This window comes from Urocampus carinirostris, chromosome 16 (assembly GCF_059441175.1).
Source record: "Urocampus carinirostris isolate Australia breed hairy pipefish chromosome 16, RoL_Ucar_1.0, whole genome shotgun sequence".
In the NCBI taxonomy this organism is placed as follows: domain Eukaryota; kingdom Metazoa; phylum Chordata; class Actinopteri; order Syngnathiformes; family Syngnathidae; genus Urocampus; species Urocampus carinirostris.
Genome location: NC_142364.1, coordinates 30,630,327 through 30,647,414, shown reverse-complemented (window position 1 = coordinate 30,647,414; position 17,088 = coordinate 30,630,327). Strand labels below are relative to the sequence as shown.

At 37.9% G+C, this 17,088-nt stretch overlaps 1 protein-coding gene across 1 annotated transcript in view; it reads right to left on the bottom strand.

Annotated features, from left to right (window-relative positions):
* Window positions 1–1,717: 1,717 nt before the first annotated feature.
* The window catches only part of pip5k1ba (phosphatidylinositol-4-phosphate 5-kinase, type I, beta a), a 29,330-nt gene continuing 13,959 nt past the window's right edge, over window positions 1,718–17,088 (bottom strand). The window contains exons 8-15 of the mRNA XM_088355900.1: window positions 13,148–13,329; window positions 12,967–13,047; window positions 12,421–12,469; window positions 12,264–12,348; window positions 12,055–12,186; window positions 11,810–11,891; window positions 9,451–9,547; window positions 1,718–2,455 (exon numbers count right to left, since the gene is read on the bottom strand). Coding sequence (XP_088212026.1) covers window positions 2,453–2,455; window positions 9,451–9,547; window positions 11,810–11,891; window positions 12,055–12,186; window positions 12,264–12,348; window positions 12,421–12,469; window positions 12,967–13,047; window positions 13,148–13,329 — 711 coding nt within the window. The 3' untranslated portion in view covers window positions 1,718–2,452. The remainder of the gene's footprint in view (window positions 2,456–9,450; window positions 9,548–11,809; window positions 11,892–12,054; window positions 12,187–12,263; window positions 12,349–12,420; window positions 12,470–12,966; window positions 13,048–13,147; window positions 13,330–17,088) is intronic.

Sequence of the window (17,088 nt, the reverse complement as noted above, 5' to 3'; positions counted from 1 at the left end):
TCAATAACTCAACGAGTTTCAGGAAACTGTGGTCTATTTATGCCAGAGCAATTGTTTGGAAGGGAATGACGACCTAAACACGATGGGAGATATGTAATTATATATTTATATTTTTCTTTCAGGCTTTATGATTTATGCTTGCACCAACTGGCCTTCATTGATAAAAAAAAATGCAAAGTATTGTATAAAACTGATCACCGATTAGTCGTGATCAAAGGTTGATAATCCCTAGATTCTTTGATTGGTGCACTCCCATATGTTTAAAAATGGACTAAGTTAGTTTGCAACTGGTTATACAATGGGTTCTTTGCACACAACAAATAATCATGATATAATATGACAACAAAATCAGATATATAGTACTACGCTCTAAAGATGGTTGCTTTTACATATTCAGTCTGGGTGTCTCAAAAGAAGTAATTGGAAGTAACACCAAATCACAAATATTATTCCTATTTTATTAATTTCAATTCCATTTATGTATTAACTTTTGTCATATTGCTTTTTAAAGGGACAGTCGGTAATATTTGACCACTATGTCACTGCACCGTGCTACAAAGGACAAGGAAGTATACAAATTGCAGATACTTAAATGACAACCCACAATAATTTGCTTATTATTTTTCTGCTAAACTTTTCATGAAGAAAGAAAAAAATAAAACAAAAAACAAAAATTTTAAAAAGGAAAATAAAAATAAAAAGAATGCGTGAAAACTTGAAAATGGGGAAGAAGAGAGAATTTAGGGAAAAAGAAAAAGAAAAATAAGTAAAAGGAAATCAGGTAGAAAAGAAAAAATAAAAGGGGTAAGGAAAATGAGAAAAAAATAAAATTACAAAATGGAAGAAAAGAAAAACGTAAACAAAAGAATGGAAAATAGGAGAAAAAAGGGCAATGGGTAAAAAAAAGAAGAAAAAAAGGTAAAGAAAAAGAAGGAAAAAAGAAAAGGATAAAAAGAAGAAAAAAGAAGAAAAAGGAAGAAAGTGAAATAATGGAGATAAAAGCAAGAAAATATAAGAAAAAGTGGAAAAATGAAAAAAAAAAAAAGCAAAAAGGGGGGTACCTTTTGCAGAAAGATTGTTGGGAATTATCCAAGCTCCCTCTAGTTGTGCCTCATGATTTGTCAAATAAACATACATTTTTGAATATTTTTGCTTATGATTCAAATCAATTTTGTTTTTAATGACAATTTTTAGCCACTAGGAGGTGGTAAATAATACACATGGTCCAAACTCCTCAGAAAGCGGGCTAGATTAGATAAACTGAAATTGTGTGAGGGCTGTCTTTTTTTAGTCTGGCATTTTTTTTTATCAGTCTCTAATAATTCACTCTCCTTGAAAGGTTGCAGTGCTTGGCGATCAGTGTCATGACCTCGTAGCTCGCCTTTTTAGCATTTTCATTTGACTCAAAATGTGCTGCTGTGCCGTTAAAACAGGTTTCAATTGTTTCACTTTTTCACAGTATTCAATTTCAGTTAGCTTTTTGTGGTCTGCATGTTTTGTCTAGCAGTGCCTCTTAATATTATATTCTTTGAAAACAGCCACAGTCTCTTGGCAAATTAGGCAGATCAGTTGTTTTTGTGAATAAGAACCACAATTTTCACTTGTCCTGGAAGCGGAAGCCTTCACAGTCAACTTTCCTTTTTTTCATTTAAAGTTGCCATGTTGAATACGAGGTGGGCTAAAATTCTCACAGAAAGCGAAAGGCAAGGTGCCATCATCTGGTAAAATGATGATTTTTATTTATTAAAAAAAACTGATATACTACTGTCAAGCTTGCTAGTGGGGCCACCCATTCATTTTCCGCACCCCTTATCCTCACTAGGGTCGCTTGAGCCCATCCCAGCCATGGTCGGGCAGTGGGCCACTGGCTTCCAGTCTGGTGCAGGGAAGTGGCGGGCCACATATGATTCATTTTCTTACAGGGGCCATGAGCCAGTACATAATTGGTCACGGGCCATAACTGGCCCCGGGCCGGACTTTGGAAAAGCCTGCTTTAAGGCCTGGGATACAACATTTTTTTCATATCCATTATTACAGAGTTCATATATAAATTACACATACAATATAACAGTACATCAGGGGAGCTTCATTTCACAGAGAGAAATGCTAAAATATTTTGAATACAATCATGTACCTCTAAATCACATGTGAGTTTCAAACATTTTGAGGCACATGGAAAAAAACAAGTGTATTGAAGGGAAGTGATTTCAACATTGCCACAAACTTTAGATATAATATTAATACATTAGTCAAACTGTTTGCCCAGGGAACCAGCCGCTGAGAGAATTTAAACATTTACACAGAAAAACAAAATAGAGCTGTACTTCATGTTCCTACGTGATTTTGAGAATGTCATGTTTCATTGGACAACATGAAAAAAAATATCTGATAAATATTTGAAGGTGATCTTCTTCTACAGGGTTCCTGGACGTCATCAACAATCTTTATAGCTTCACTGCAAAACAAAATAATGAACAGTGTGATAGACAAAAACATTCAAATATATATAATATATTGCATTTAAATATATTTTCTCATTTAACTGGATGGTATTTGCTTACTGGACTGTCTCAGAAAATTAGAATATTGTGATAAAGTTCTTTATTTTCTGTAATGCAAATAAAAAAACAAAAACGCCATACATTTTGGATTCATTACACATCAACTGAACTATTTCAAGCTTTTTATTATTTGAATATTGCTGATTTTGCCTTACAGCTGAAAAAAACTCAAAAATCCTATCTCAAAATATTAGAATACTTCCTCAGACCAAGTAAAAAAATAATTTTATAACAGCAAAACTAAATCAAACATTTGAAAATGTCCATTGATGCACTCAGTACTTGGTTGGGAATCCTTTTGCACGGATTACTGCATCAATCCGGCGTGGCATGGAGGCAATCAGCCTGTGGCATTGCTGAGGTGTTATTGATGCCCAGGATGCTTCGATAGCGGCCTTCAGCTCATTTGCATTTGTAGGTCTGGTGTCTTTTATCTTCTTCTTAACTATACCCCACAAATTCTCGATGGGGTTCAGGTCAGGGGAATTAGCAGGCCAATCAAGGACAGTGATGCCATGGTCAGTGCACCAGTTACTGGTGGTTTTGGCACTGTGGGCAGGTGCCAGATCATGCTGGAAAATGAAATCCTCATCTCCATAGAGCTTTTCAGCAGATGGAAGCATGTAGTGCTCGAAAATCTCTTGGTACACAGTTGCATTTACTCTGGACTTGATGAAACACAGTGGACCAACACCAGCAGCTGACATGGCTCCCCAAACCATTGCTGACTGTGGGAACTTCACACTGGATTTCAAGCAACTTGGATTTTGCTCCTCTCCAGCCTTTCTCCAGACTCTGGCGCCTTGACTTCCAAATGAAATGCAAAACTTGCTTTCGTCTGAAAAGAGGACTTTAGAACACTCTGCAACTGTCCAGTGCTTCTTCTCCATAGCCCAAGTCAGACGCTTCTTCCGTTGTCTTGAGTTCAGAAGTGGCTTGACCATGGGAATACAGCTATATAGCCCATTTCCCGGACACGTCTGTGAACTGTGGCTTTTGATACCTGGACTCCAGCTTCAGCCCACTGTCTTTGAAGCTCCCCCAAATTCTGGAAGCGGCTCTTCTTCACAATTTTGTTAAGGCTGCGGTCATCTCTCTTGGTTGTGCAGCATTTCCGGCCACATTTTTCCCTTCCGACAGACTTTTTGTGGATATGCTTTGAAACTGCACTCTGTGAGCAGCCTGCTCTTTGAGAAATTTCTTTTTGTGTCTTACCCTCCTGATGGAGGGTATCAATGATGGTCCTCTGGACAGCAGACGGATCAGCAGTCTTCCCCATACTTGTGATTTAGTTTACTGAACCAAGCTGAGTGTTTTTAAGGCTCAGGAAACCCTCGCAAGGTTTTCGAGTTAATTAGATGATTCAGGTGATTAGTTGAATAGCCTACTTGTATACTTTTTCATGATATTCTAATATTTTGAGATAGGATTTTTGAGTTTTCTTAAGCTGTAAGCCAAATTCAGCAATATTCAAATAATAAAAGGCTTGAAATAGTTCAGTTGATGTGTAATGAATCCAGAATGTATGACATTTTTGTTTTTTTATTTGCATTACAGAAAATAAAGAACTTTATCACAATATTCTAATTTTCTGAGACAGTCCAGTATATTCATCTCAGTACATGGTTTTCGTATTTTAACTATTTGACCACTAGATGTCGCCTTATTGTGTAGTGCAGCTGAAAACGAGTGCTGCAAATCACAAGGAAGAATACAGAATACAGTGCCATTTTTTGTTATTTCAAATTAAAAAAAATCGCTTAAAATACGAATTTTTAAAAAAATGCAAAGTGTACTATAAATTATGTAGTTTTTCTTATTATCGGAATAAATATTGCTTTTTAATGGATTCCTTATTTATTGGTGATAAATAAAACACAATGTCCTTTTAACTTTTGCAGAGTGGAACTGAAAGCACTGAGAAAAAAATAGTCCGAACAGGAAAACATTCAGTAAAACAAGAAATTAAGATAATATTCAAAAAGTCTTAAATAATTGGATGACAAAAAAATTACATTTAACGTGAAATTATTCAAATGTTTCCACATTTTTTGTCACATCCTACCTGGATTTTTTTTTTTACTATATGGGAAAATAGGAGAAAACATAATAAAATTAAACAAATAATAAGAGTGAAGTGAGTGAATTTCAGAAACAATATGTGATTTTTTATTTTTATTTACCTCATATATTTTAACTTTTTTGCACTTTAGTCGGAAAAGTCAAAATAATTTTTGCATAGTATCATCTTAGGGGAATGTTGATTTTTTTTTTTTTTTTTTAAGGACACTATGGATAATTTTGCCACTAAATGTCACGTCTGTATGTTCTAGTGCAACCGAAAACAAGTGCTAAAAAGCTGAAGGAAGAATACAAACTATGAAGAATCAAAGTAAACCAAAACGCACTATTTTACTTCTCTTTTTTTGGCACAGCCTTTTTGAGGATTTTAGTTCCCATAGCAGCAAGATGGTGGACAGTTATGTCAGCTCCCTTTCGGAAAGGCTCATGTTATATAAAACAAATTTGAAAAACTAATTCTTCTAGCTATGAGTATTTTTTTTAAAAAGTACTATTTTATGATAGAACTTGTATTTTTGCCTATTGGTTTAATTGACATTGTATTCATGAAATGAGTTGTTTTTTTTACCACTGGGAGGTGCTAAAAAAACACACACTGTCCCTTTAAAAGCCAGGTCGTCAAATAGAAAATGTCCCCAAGCCAAAGTAGACACAGGTGAAGATTAAAAAGAAAAAAAGGAGTATTTGGGGGATGGGCAACGAAATAAGAGATGACCCTAGTGCTTTGGTACCTCACCCGAACAAACATTTTTTTCCTCTATTCCTCTACTCTAACAGTTCCAATCATCTGTGCCCATGTTTGAGGATATGCCATGTGTTTTATGTTGCTTTGTAACGTCCTGTGGGGGAGGCAAAAAATAAAAGTCTGCAAACAATTGTTTTGATCTTAGTCAGTGAGTTTTTTAGTGTTAATGCTCATATATATATATATATCTATATATATATATATATATATATATATATCTATATATATATATATATATATATATATATATCAGATGTGTGTAAAAATGAATGGAACTGAAACTTGTTTATACACTATCGTTCAAAAGTGTGGGGTCTCTCAAAAATATCCTTATTTTTTAGAGAAGGCACTGTGTTTCTTCAATGAAGATAGCATAAAACTAAACTAAACTAAAAAATATACTATTAACATGTTAAATGACTATTTTAGTGGCAAATGTCTGTTTTTTTAACAAAGTATAATCTTAAAATTAATGCTATTCCATGCAAGAAACTTTCAGGAAACAGAAGATCTCCTGCAGCAGCGTGTACTATTCCCCTTTAGATAACAAAACAAATAGTCAAGTCAAATCAAGTCATTTTTATTTGTATAGCCCTTAATCACAAAGTGTCTCAAAGGGCTGCACAGGTTATTGCACAGACTATTATATCAGACTATTATTACACCATCCCCTGATCTGAAACCAACATGAGGGCAAGGAAAACATCAAAAACCTCAACATGAGGAAAATGAAGAAACCTTGAGAAGGGACCACACATGTGGTAATCCCCTTGAGGTTGACAACACAAAATGAAAAAAAAAAACTAGCTTCATAAAAGCCTTATAATGAAGGCAACACACAATATCTACTGTGTATAAATCTGTATTCATAGTAAAACATGAAGAAGGTTTGTTTCATGTTTGCCCTCCTACAGAAACAATATTATTTTGGATTATCAAACATTTTTGAAAAACCGCCAGGAGCCCCTAGAAAGTGCCAAAATAGCCGCATGCAACTCCAGAACCGCTTGCTGCTGACCCCTGTATGTCTAACGATATTAGAAAGAGAAATGGAAGTACATTGGAGTTTCTAGTTTGTTAAATAGACACTTTACAGGTCCTCAACTAGCTGCTTGGTTCAATAGTACCCGCAAAACACCAGTATCATCAATGGCCTTCAGAGCACAGTGGCAAAAAAGCCATATATGAGACTGACCAACAAAAGAAAGATAATGGGGGCAAAACAACTCAGACATTGGACAACTCATTTGATGAATAGAAGTGTGAGGGGAAAAAAAATGTATTGTTTGTACAATTCCAATATGTTTACATCTTACTGTAAATAATAGTAATAATCCTGCATCAACTGGTATAATTCAGGTGCATTTATTTGGATGAATCTGTATTCCTCTTTTCCTCCTTGAATAAAAAGGCTTTCCTTGCCAATGATCTAATCCGTGAGTGGTTCTAAGCCTAGTTAATTAATTTCCTTTGAAAATCACCATTTTGTGTGAATTGCGTGTGAGGGATTACTCCGACGTCTCCAGAGCTTCGCATTTCCCGGGAATAATCACTGAAAGAGGCCTGACAAACAGTTTCAGATAAGCCTGAATGAAGATTTAGTGTTATGTAAGAGAAGGGCTGGTAGCGTGGAGAAACTCAACTTGGTAAACTTGGAGTTGAGCTGACACATGCTAAAATAGGCTGCTGAGTAGCTGAAGAGGTTAGATGCTCGCAAAAAAATGTTGAACTGTAGATATTTACAGGGGTGAAAAAGAAAAATCCCCATAAGAGATTTTATACCTGGATTAAGGCAAGTGAATTTTGGAAATTCAGATTTTGATATATTACCCCTACAAAGTTGATTGTCAGTAGTGTCAGTCAACTTGCAACTTTTCAGCTTGAATCATAAAGTCATTATTCTTTTTGTGCAGAGATAGATCATAAACTTTCCTCTTTTCTATTCATTCATTCATTATCCGCACAGTTTATCCTCAGTAGGGTTGAGGGCGTGCTCGAGCCCATCCCAGGCGTCCTTGGGCAGTGGGCAAGGGACACCGTGATTGCAAGCAAGTCGCAGGGCACACAGGGACAGACAACTCACTCGCTCATTCACACCTAGGGACAATTCAGACCGGCCTGACATGCATGTTTTTGGAATGTGGGAGGAAAACACAGGAAGGATCTCATGACCTCAGAACTATGCCTCACAAGCGCTAACCACTGCTTCACCGTGCTGCCCCTTTTCTATTAATTTCGAATTAAAATAAAATTGACAGGAATACACACAGTTTTAGCAACTCACTCTATAAATAACACAAACCGATTGTTTAAGATTGCCTGATGTTGTGCTGTGGTTAGTTTAAATAATGTATAACAAAACGGAGTGATAGTGCCCCTCTGACTGGATCCTTCCACGAAACTGAACTGATCTAAAATAGAATAGAAAGATATACAGTATATAAAAATTTGTGTAATTATGCATTTATGATTTTATTTGTTTATATGTATGTTTTCCAAATGATCAACTTCATTGGACCTTATAGTCACAGTGATTGACTGACAGACCTGTAAATAGCAATTTAATCGGAAGCAAATGTAAAGTGGCTGTCAAAGCAGTACAAGCAAGTAGTCCGTGTTAAGTGACGTGTTGATATAAGCAATTACCGTTAATGTCGAACTAGAGAGCTTACCTGATTAAAAGCCACATGCTCAAATTTAAGAACGACATTTTGTATCTTTTACAAGCCACACATGACGTCGTTTTCAGCTGTGTCATTTTCTGTTCTGCTTCATCTTTTATGTCACGTGTTTTTGGATCATGTTTCCATTTAAGTTGGCGATTACACGGATATATATACACAAACGCAAATGAAGGCTGTGTCGTACAGAAGGCAAGCCCTACATTTTTTGATGACAGACAGCGCCAGGGCGCCCATACTGTGGAGGATAGTGCCAGATTGCAACACATATGTGTCTTTTTGTGTTGTCGTTGGTGGTTTTTCCGGTAAAGGACTAAATTGCAATCGCTTGTTATCGTTCCTCCATTAAAGGAAACTTCACTGATCTGACATTGACGCTGATAATACATTAAAAAAACAAGAGGGTTATTGATTGATACCTTTCGCTGCTGTTCAATTCAGATGTTTGAATGATTTTTAAGTGATAAAATAAAAATTAGGTGACTATGTTGTAAATACTTAAAAAGTACTGTGAAACCTCCCTATTTTCTCCTGTTGTGTATTATATGAATAATGTGGGCAAAACATGGACTTATTTAACATTTGCAGAAAATAATTCATAAATGAATTCATTCATTATCTGCAACGCTTATCCTCAGTAGGGTCACGGGGGTGCTGGAGCCCATCCCAGCTATCTTCGGGCAGTGGGCAGGGGACACGCTGAACTGGTTGCCAGCCAGTCGCAGGGCACATTGAGACAGACAACTCACTCGCTCATTCACACCAAGGGGCAATTTTGAACCGGCCAATTAACCTGACGATGTTTTGGGAATGTGGGAGGAAACCGGAGTGCCCGGAGGAAACCCACGCAAGCACGGGGAGAACATGCAAACTCCACACAGGAAGGTTCGATCTTATGGCCTCATAACTGTGCCGCTCACGGGCTAACCACTACGCCGCCGTGCTGCCCTGATTCATAAATGTGTTATAAAATTTTGAATTTTAAAAAGTGACATTGGATAATTTCTCACGGCACACCTGACAATCTCTCGCGGCACACTAGTGTGTCCTGGCACAGTGGTTGGAAATCACTGCTCTAGAGGGGCGTAATAAATGCTTCCAAATGGAATCGCTGTGTTTTGTATTCTATGAGCTGTGGCAAAGAGCAGCACACTGTTTTCCTCAGTCCCGCCACAAAAAAAAAAGAATGAGCCGTACCGTATTTAACGTCATGCAAAATTTAAGAGTAGGACTTTTGAATATATTTTTTTAACGTTTGTATAACACCTAATTCAAATAAAAACATAGCAAGAAGAGACATTATTTGCAGTATTTAATTTTAATTCATGTTGCTCATTTTATTAGTTCAAATGATTGAATACTTAATGTAATTTCAACATACCAAGTAGGCATCCAGTTCAGAGTCTGATTGGCTTCTAACGAGGGACGGCAGAGAATCCTCTAATGCAAGTGTTGAACTGGAGGCGCGTCTGTGCTCACTGTAAAGTAAGAAACAAAAGTCGCTGTGATCATGATTGAGTCGGTCAAAACCAGTGTTGTGACTGACGCATTACAAACCTCTGTCGTTTCTACATGATGTAATACAGCGTTACTCCGCCACTTATCAAATGCATTTCATGAATTTCAAAGTTCTCTGACTGCTGAGGAGATTGCTTCAGTCATGTTGCCTCATATAAAACACTATCAACCAACAACTCTCTCTGAACGGTGGGCATGTTTATATTCACCAACAATGTACAACTGAATACAGTTATGGTGGCGCTGTCGAAAGCACAGAGCACGAAGAGCACTTAATTTCTCCTCATAAAGACATTCTCCCTACTGTTTAAACTCTCATCCAAGAATTGAATTTACGATAACAATAAACTCCGGACTACAGAGCGCACATGATTACAGACCGCATGCGCAGATGTAAGGAAGAAACTCAACTTCGTAATTGTTTTGTCCTATTCTACACTATAGGCTTAGACGGACACAAGAATTAACTCCTTCATGTCCATTTTTCACAATTCTTTTTAAAAAACAGTGGGGAAATGTCTAGCACAGAAAATTAGCAAACACTCTTTTGTGGACTGTGTTCGCAGCTGTAAATCCCCATCAACTTGCCCAGCAGTCAGGACTAATTAAAGGAGTTTTACGCAACTTTTTTTTAATTTGCTGCCACATTCTCCTAGCTTGTGTCTTCATTGGAGCCGATGTTGAGCTCCTTTTATTGCGCATGTAAGGAGGTCCGTTTCTTAGATGTGGTCGAATAAATTATCTTTTTTCATCTTTCTTGGGTTTAGGTTGATGTTTGGAGTTTACTTACTTTCACCGTTTTTAAGCTACACTAACAATTAAAGGTCACTATCCACCCTCCGTACCCCCATTCTTCCTACCTAACATGTTCCACCAGGAACAGCTTTGATAAACTAAGATAAAAGAAGATAGATGCGGTAGGAAAAATAATTATAAGGACTCTTATAATTAATCGCACATGATAGTGATAGAGTATTGCAACTATTACATGAAAAGAAATATTATACATAAATGCTTGGAATCTTTCTAACAAGTAGTGTCAGCTGATTAAATATTTTAGTGTGGCAGTAGGTGACAAATTATCAGGTATATTTTTACTTTTGGGCCAAAAACGTCATATTAGTATGTGATCAGTCCAATAACTGTCATCCTGATAGTTATTATGTACCCTTACTTGGCCTGGAGGGGGATGGGTACCACCAGGCTGTACTTGCCCAAGACACACTACAGGAAATGGTGGCCTAACAACCCTAGTGGTTAAGGAGTCAGACCAACCAACCAACATTTACTTATTGTGGCTTGGGAAACTATTTGGCCCCCATGAACTTTGTGACCTTTTGCCACATTTCAGACTTCAAACATCAAGATGTAAAACTGTGATTTCTTGTGAAGAATCAAAAATAAGTGGGACACAATCATGAAGTGGAACACACTTAGTTGGATATTTTAAACTTTTTTAACAAATAAAAAAACGAAAAAGTGGGGCAGAATAGTTTCGCAAGCCACTGTAGTAACTAGTGTCTGCCTATATAATGACATCCACCCCGCGGTAAAAAAAAAAAAAGAATATGCCGCATCGTATTGTAAGCTGCAGTGTTTAAAATTTAGAAAAAAAGTCGCGGCTTGCAATCATAATGTAAGTAAGATACTAAGATCAGGGGGTCAGCTGATATGCACATATCTGTCACAAGTAACAAATGGTAGGCTGCGTGTGGGGTGGAGAGCGTGTCTGGAACAGGAACAGCAATAGGCGATCAATGGGACAAACAGAATTTACGGTAAAAGCAGTACACAATGCTTGGTGAAAAAAAAGAAAGCGTCTTGGATAGTAACAGAAATAGAGAAGAAGTAGTCTAAAGCCCAGAGACAAAATGGATATGGAGGTTAATTTTCAAGCTCTCAAGATTGCAAAAGCCAAGCAATATAAAGGATTAGCTGCTTTTACAGGTTGTCGTACTCGTTTTCTCTTATTCCTTCTTTTATGCAGCTATTTCGAAAGGAGTTGCAGGGGGTTGTCTTCTTTGCGAGTAAACTCAGTAAATTGTATATCCATTCTTGATTTCGGGGTACCGCGCACATTTTTTTGTGTCAGTAGTCTGGGGGGGATTAACTGAGTTACTTTTTAAATGAAGCAACTAGTAACTACAACTAATTACTATATTTCAGTAACGCGCCCAACACTGGTCAAAATCGTGTACACTTATATGGTTTCATTCACATACCTGTCATTAAGTTGTTCTTCATTAAAGTTTGAAGTTTTAGCAGATTTTGGTAGAAAATCTGGTACCTTGGTTGAAATGAAAACTAATAGAAGAAACAAACATACAGGATCAGTGAATAAAAGTCTAGACAATTTGCAATGATTGTGAATTTTGTTTTCTAAATATGTTATCTTGATTGCTACTCCAAAATATTCCCATTATAAAGTAGGTAAGTTGAATGAAACATATTCTTCATAACACTTCACCATCTAGATTGTCCATGCTTTGTGCTTTATTCTTATCCCACTCCTCCTTATGTGCTGAAAGTAGCTCCTGGGATGCTGACTTCTTTGCATAGAAAGAATTCTTCTTCCTCTTGGAAGATGTTCCTCTCAAAGCTATAAAACAAAACAGTTCAAATGTTTAAAAGAAAATACTTTCACCTTTCAAAAATGCGCCATAAAGTTGTACTCACGATGCATGCGTTTGAATACAACTGTGCCCATGAATTTCAAAAATCTGTTTGCGTAGAAATTGGGCCTGTGAACTGATACAGTGTCCTGAAAGCCAAGAGAGAATTGTCAGTTGCCCTTACGATTTGAAATATATCTAAAACAAGGAATGACACGCACCCCATCATGTAAAAGTGATTTCCAAGAATGTTCCACTTTCTTAATAAACCTGTCAATGAAAATGAATGTGTCAAACAATCTACAAAGAAAAACAAAACGCAATACAGTTCTTCCTCGATGTGTCATTATTTTGCTATTTTGCGGATTTTCACTGTGCATCGTGTCCTGCATTTTGATTGGCTAAACAGTCACCCTCCTTTCTTTTCTGCCTGTGTCTGTCTTCTTAGTCTGCCTGCCCGTCAATAACTTTGCGGTCTAAATTGTACACATATTTAAATCAGCTTGCAGTACGTATGCACAAATCTTTTTCAATTGCAAGTAGTTTGACAGTACAAAAGTTATTTGTAAAAAAAAAAGTTTCTAAAGTATAGTACTTTTATTTGTTGTACACATTCTTGAGCCTGTAGGTTTATTCTTGGTTTTAATGTATATGAGAGTATTCTATTTTGCAGGTTTTGACTGTCACAGGTCCTTTGTGGAACGCATCCTTCGCAAAAAACAAGGGACTTCTGTATTGACTGTGATTCATCATAAGTCATTGAGAACCTGTAGGACTGAAGAATGTCGATAATTCCCAAAAAGATGAGCAGGTTTTCGTCTTTATGCTTGGCTGGAATTCCACCCAATCTGAAAGTAAATGAAAAATAAATCCACATCGTTTTAACATAATTGAAGCCAAAAATAAATTCCTCCATGTAACATGTGAAACTTGAAAGCTTTTTCTCACGTATCATCATCAGCCGGGGGTTCAGGGTCCTTCACAGTCCCTTGGATGGATTCCAGGGCAGTGGAATAGAGAACTTTCTGCTTTTTGCTGTCACGTCTACTCTCTCTGCTCAATGCCTTGCGGTTTAAAACATGGATTCCCAGGAGGAGGCTGTAGTCCATGATCTTGAAGCTCTCCAGAACCTTAATGAACATTTACCAATGGAATTGTTAGACTGGGGCTCTCCGATATTAGATAAGACTTGAGCTAGGCCGTTAGGTTGCTGTGACTTATCTTTGCTTAGCGTATTCCTATCTTAAAACAGTCTTCCACACATTATCCAGTTTCAAACAGTTATGACTGTTGAGTCTCACATAGTCACCTTGAGGGAGCGTCAACCCCCCCTGCGTGGGTTGGCGACCAAGACAGTATGAGACTAGTCACTATCTTTGATAAGTCAGACTTCTTTTGCGTCATGTTGGAGGAGCTTCCACAACTGCGTATTTAATCTTTTGGGATCCAGTAAATAGTTGAAAGAGAATTTGCAGTCTCCTGGTTCTTATTTCTAGTATGGAAAGCATCTAAGATTTAAAAAAAAAAAAAAACGCGTTGAGTTTGAGGCGAATCTTTTAGAATCGTAATTTTCATTTGCTTTCATCTAAATTTGATGAAGACGGGGTTAGGTTAAGAATCCTATCTTCCGGTTTCTGGCGGTGACATTCACTTTGGTACAGCTCCAGCCCCCAACAACAAGAGAATCAAAAGCTTCAATGTGTCTGATGTTCTGTTAGAGCACATTTGTCGAGGTCAAGGCCAGAGGGCCACATCCGGCCCCCGAGAAGGTTTTGTTCAGATTATCTTGATTGTTGTAACATAATAGGAATCATGTTGTCATGATTGCTGACTCTGGTCACCTGGAGCAATCATGTGGGCGCCTTCTGATTGGCTGACGCTTCGTTCTTTAGCGTGCTGCGCCCAGACCTCTTCGTTCGAGTATTACTTTTGTAACTCTGTGTGACTCTCCTGTTTTCCCGTTTGATCACGAACTCTGTTTACCTGTTTCTGCCTGCCTCCGATCTGACTTGTTTCCGTCCAACGCTACGATCTTCTCTCAAGCCCCAGTAAACTCGACCTGCTTGACTTCCGCACTCCGATTGGCTACTTGATCCGAAGCTATCTTTCCGGCTCCGCTGCTGACGTCTGACAGTCATCACGTCTCCCGCAAGCCCTGAACGCTTCCCTAATAAATAACTGAAACGAATGCTCTGGGGTTTCCTGGTCTGTTCTGGTCTCATGATACATGTAGGTTTTAGATCAGGGGATTGTGTAATAATAGTCTCTGGTGGTCTGTGCAGCCCCTTGAGACTATTTGTGATTAAGGGCTATACAAATAAACATGACTTGACTTTACTTGACATTGCGTCTTTGTTTTCATTATAAACTTTGGTTAATTATGGAAAATTATTTTATTTTAAAAATACTACCACATAAATAGTGCTAGGGAAATACTACAAAAATACAACTACAGAAATATTACTAAAATTCTACAATCGGAACACTACAAAACTATGACTAAAGCAATACTACAGAAATACTGCAAAAGTAGATATCAAGTTGAGGGCTTAAAACAGGGACCTAATGTATTATTTTGCACATTTTTAACCCGATGAAGCCCGCGAATTCTAAAGTTTGTGAAAGCGTGCGCTTATAATAGTCACTAGCAGGAGTTGTAAGCGGGGCCGGATGAATGGGGAGGCCTTGGTGGGCACGGCCCACCTAGATATGAGTCATGCCTACCAAATAAAACTATCACAATTCTCTTACCTTATTGCAGAAGTCTGTAGTGAGACTAATGATTCTTATTAGGTTTACACATCAACCCTAAACTAAACAATTATTTATAGTATTGGCAAGCTAGCAACAAGACAATTTTATTTTTTCTCCATGCGAGGAATTTTTTTCATAGTGCCAGACAACCTATTTATTTGCTTTAATACAAAAGAGCAGCACATAGACTTAATTCATAAGTTAAGGTAAGACCAGAAGAATTTTTTTTCTATGCTACACTTTATATATTGCTTTCTGGGTTTATTTGTTTGTAAAACTGTGTCATGATTTCTGATTTGGGGCACCTGCGGCTGGCCCGTTGGCGCCAACAGCTCTGGTTGCTGATTGTCTCCTTGCCACTTTTAAACCCTCCGGGTCCCAGTTACCAGCGTCAGATCGTTGCGAACCTATGCTCCCAGCTAGGCAAGCTCATACCTTCCAACATTTTCCTGCCCTGTTTTCTCCTGCCTGATACCCGTTGCCGACCTCTTTTCTGAACTCGATACCGCCCTTGCTCTCCCGTCCTGGCTAGTGACCAGTATCCCTGCTGCCTACGATTATCCTCGCTCGACACGGAAGTGCCACTTCTGCGTTCCAGCCACCTGCTACCCGTGTCCATTGATCATCGGATTGTGGAAGCAAACACGGCTCTCTCTCTCTTTATCAATAAAACTGAGTAAACGAATGTTACTGGGTCCTGTCTCCGTTTCTGGCTTGTGACAATCTGACTATGCCCCACCAGACACCAACCTTACAACACCTCACTGAGTGGCAGTAGTATCATTGGTGCTTTATATATAAATTATATATATATATATATATATATATATATATATATATATATATATATATATATATATGTATTATATATATATATATATATATATATATATATATATGTATCAAACGTGATTTTACCATTGCACAGCACTAGCCCAGGAGAACATTAAAGTTCTAGTGTCCTGGATTCAATAGCGCCCATAGAGCTTAAATCACGTCCTAAAAGACGCACGCCTTGGTTTACTGATGAAACCAGAACCCTTAAACAAGAATGCAGGAAATTGGAAAGAAAATTGCGTGCTACCAAGCTTGAGGTTTTCCATCAAACCTGGTGTGACAGCTTGTTAAAGTATAAAGCGGCCTTAGCCTCTGCAAAATCGGCCTACCTTTCGAAGGTGATTGCGTCACAAAAGAACAATCCCAAAGTCCTTTTTGACACTGTAGCATCGCTTACAAGGCAACAGACTATCGCAGATAGTTCGACCCACTCAGCTCATGACTTAATGGTCTTCTTTACTAAGAAGATTCAATGCATACAGGAAGAAATTGCTAAAGACATTATTAATACCACACATATTAAAGGGCTGAAATCTACAGATGCTCGACAGGGTGGCTGTCCAGGGAATTTGTCCAGTTTTAGTGAACTGTCACTTGATGATCTCAAACAGGTGGTGAATGCGGCCAAACCGACAACTTGCCAGTTCGACTCGCTCCCAGGTTCACTTATTAAAGGTCTTTTTGGCATCCTTGGACCTTCAATTCTAAATATTATAAACATATCTCTCTCCTCAGGTGTAGTTCCAGCAGCTTTTAAGTCCGCCGTTAATAAACCCACACTGAAACAACCCAACCTTGATCTAGAAATCTTATGTAATTATAGACCTGTGTCAAACCTACCTTTCCTTTCTAAAGTACTTGAAAAAGTAGTGGCACAGTAGTGGCACAGCAGCTGAATGATTTCATATCCGAGAATAACCTTTTTGAATCTATGCAATCAGGATTCAGGGCTAACCACTCTACTGAGACAGCTCTGATCAAGGTAACAAATGATCTCCTACTGGCAATGGATTCTGGCGCTTCATCACTTTTGCTGCTGCTGGATCTTAGTGCTGCTTTTGACACAGTGCACCACAATTTCCTACTAGAACGGTGTGAAAAATGGATTGGTCTCTCAGGAACCGTCCTCTCATGGTTCAGATCCTACCTTTCAGATAGGACACACTGTGTTAAATATGGCGAAATGACATCTGACCCCTTTAATGTTACCTGCGGTGTTCCGCAGGGTTCAGTGCTTGGCCCCCTTCATTTACATGCTTCCATTAGGTGATATTATTCGCAAGTACAATATCAGTTTC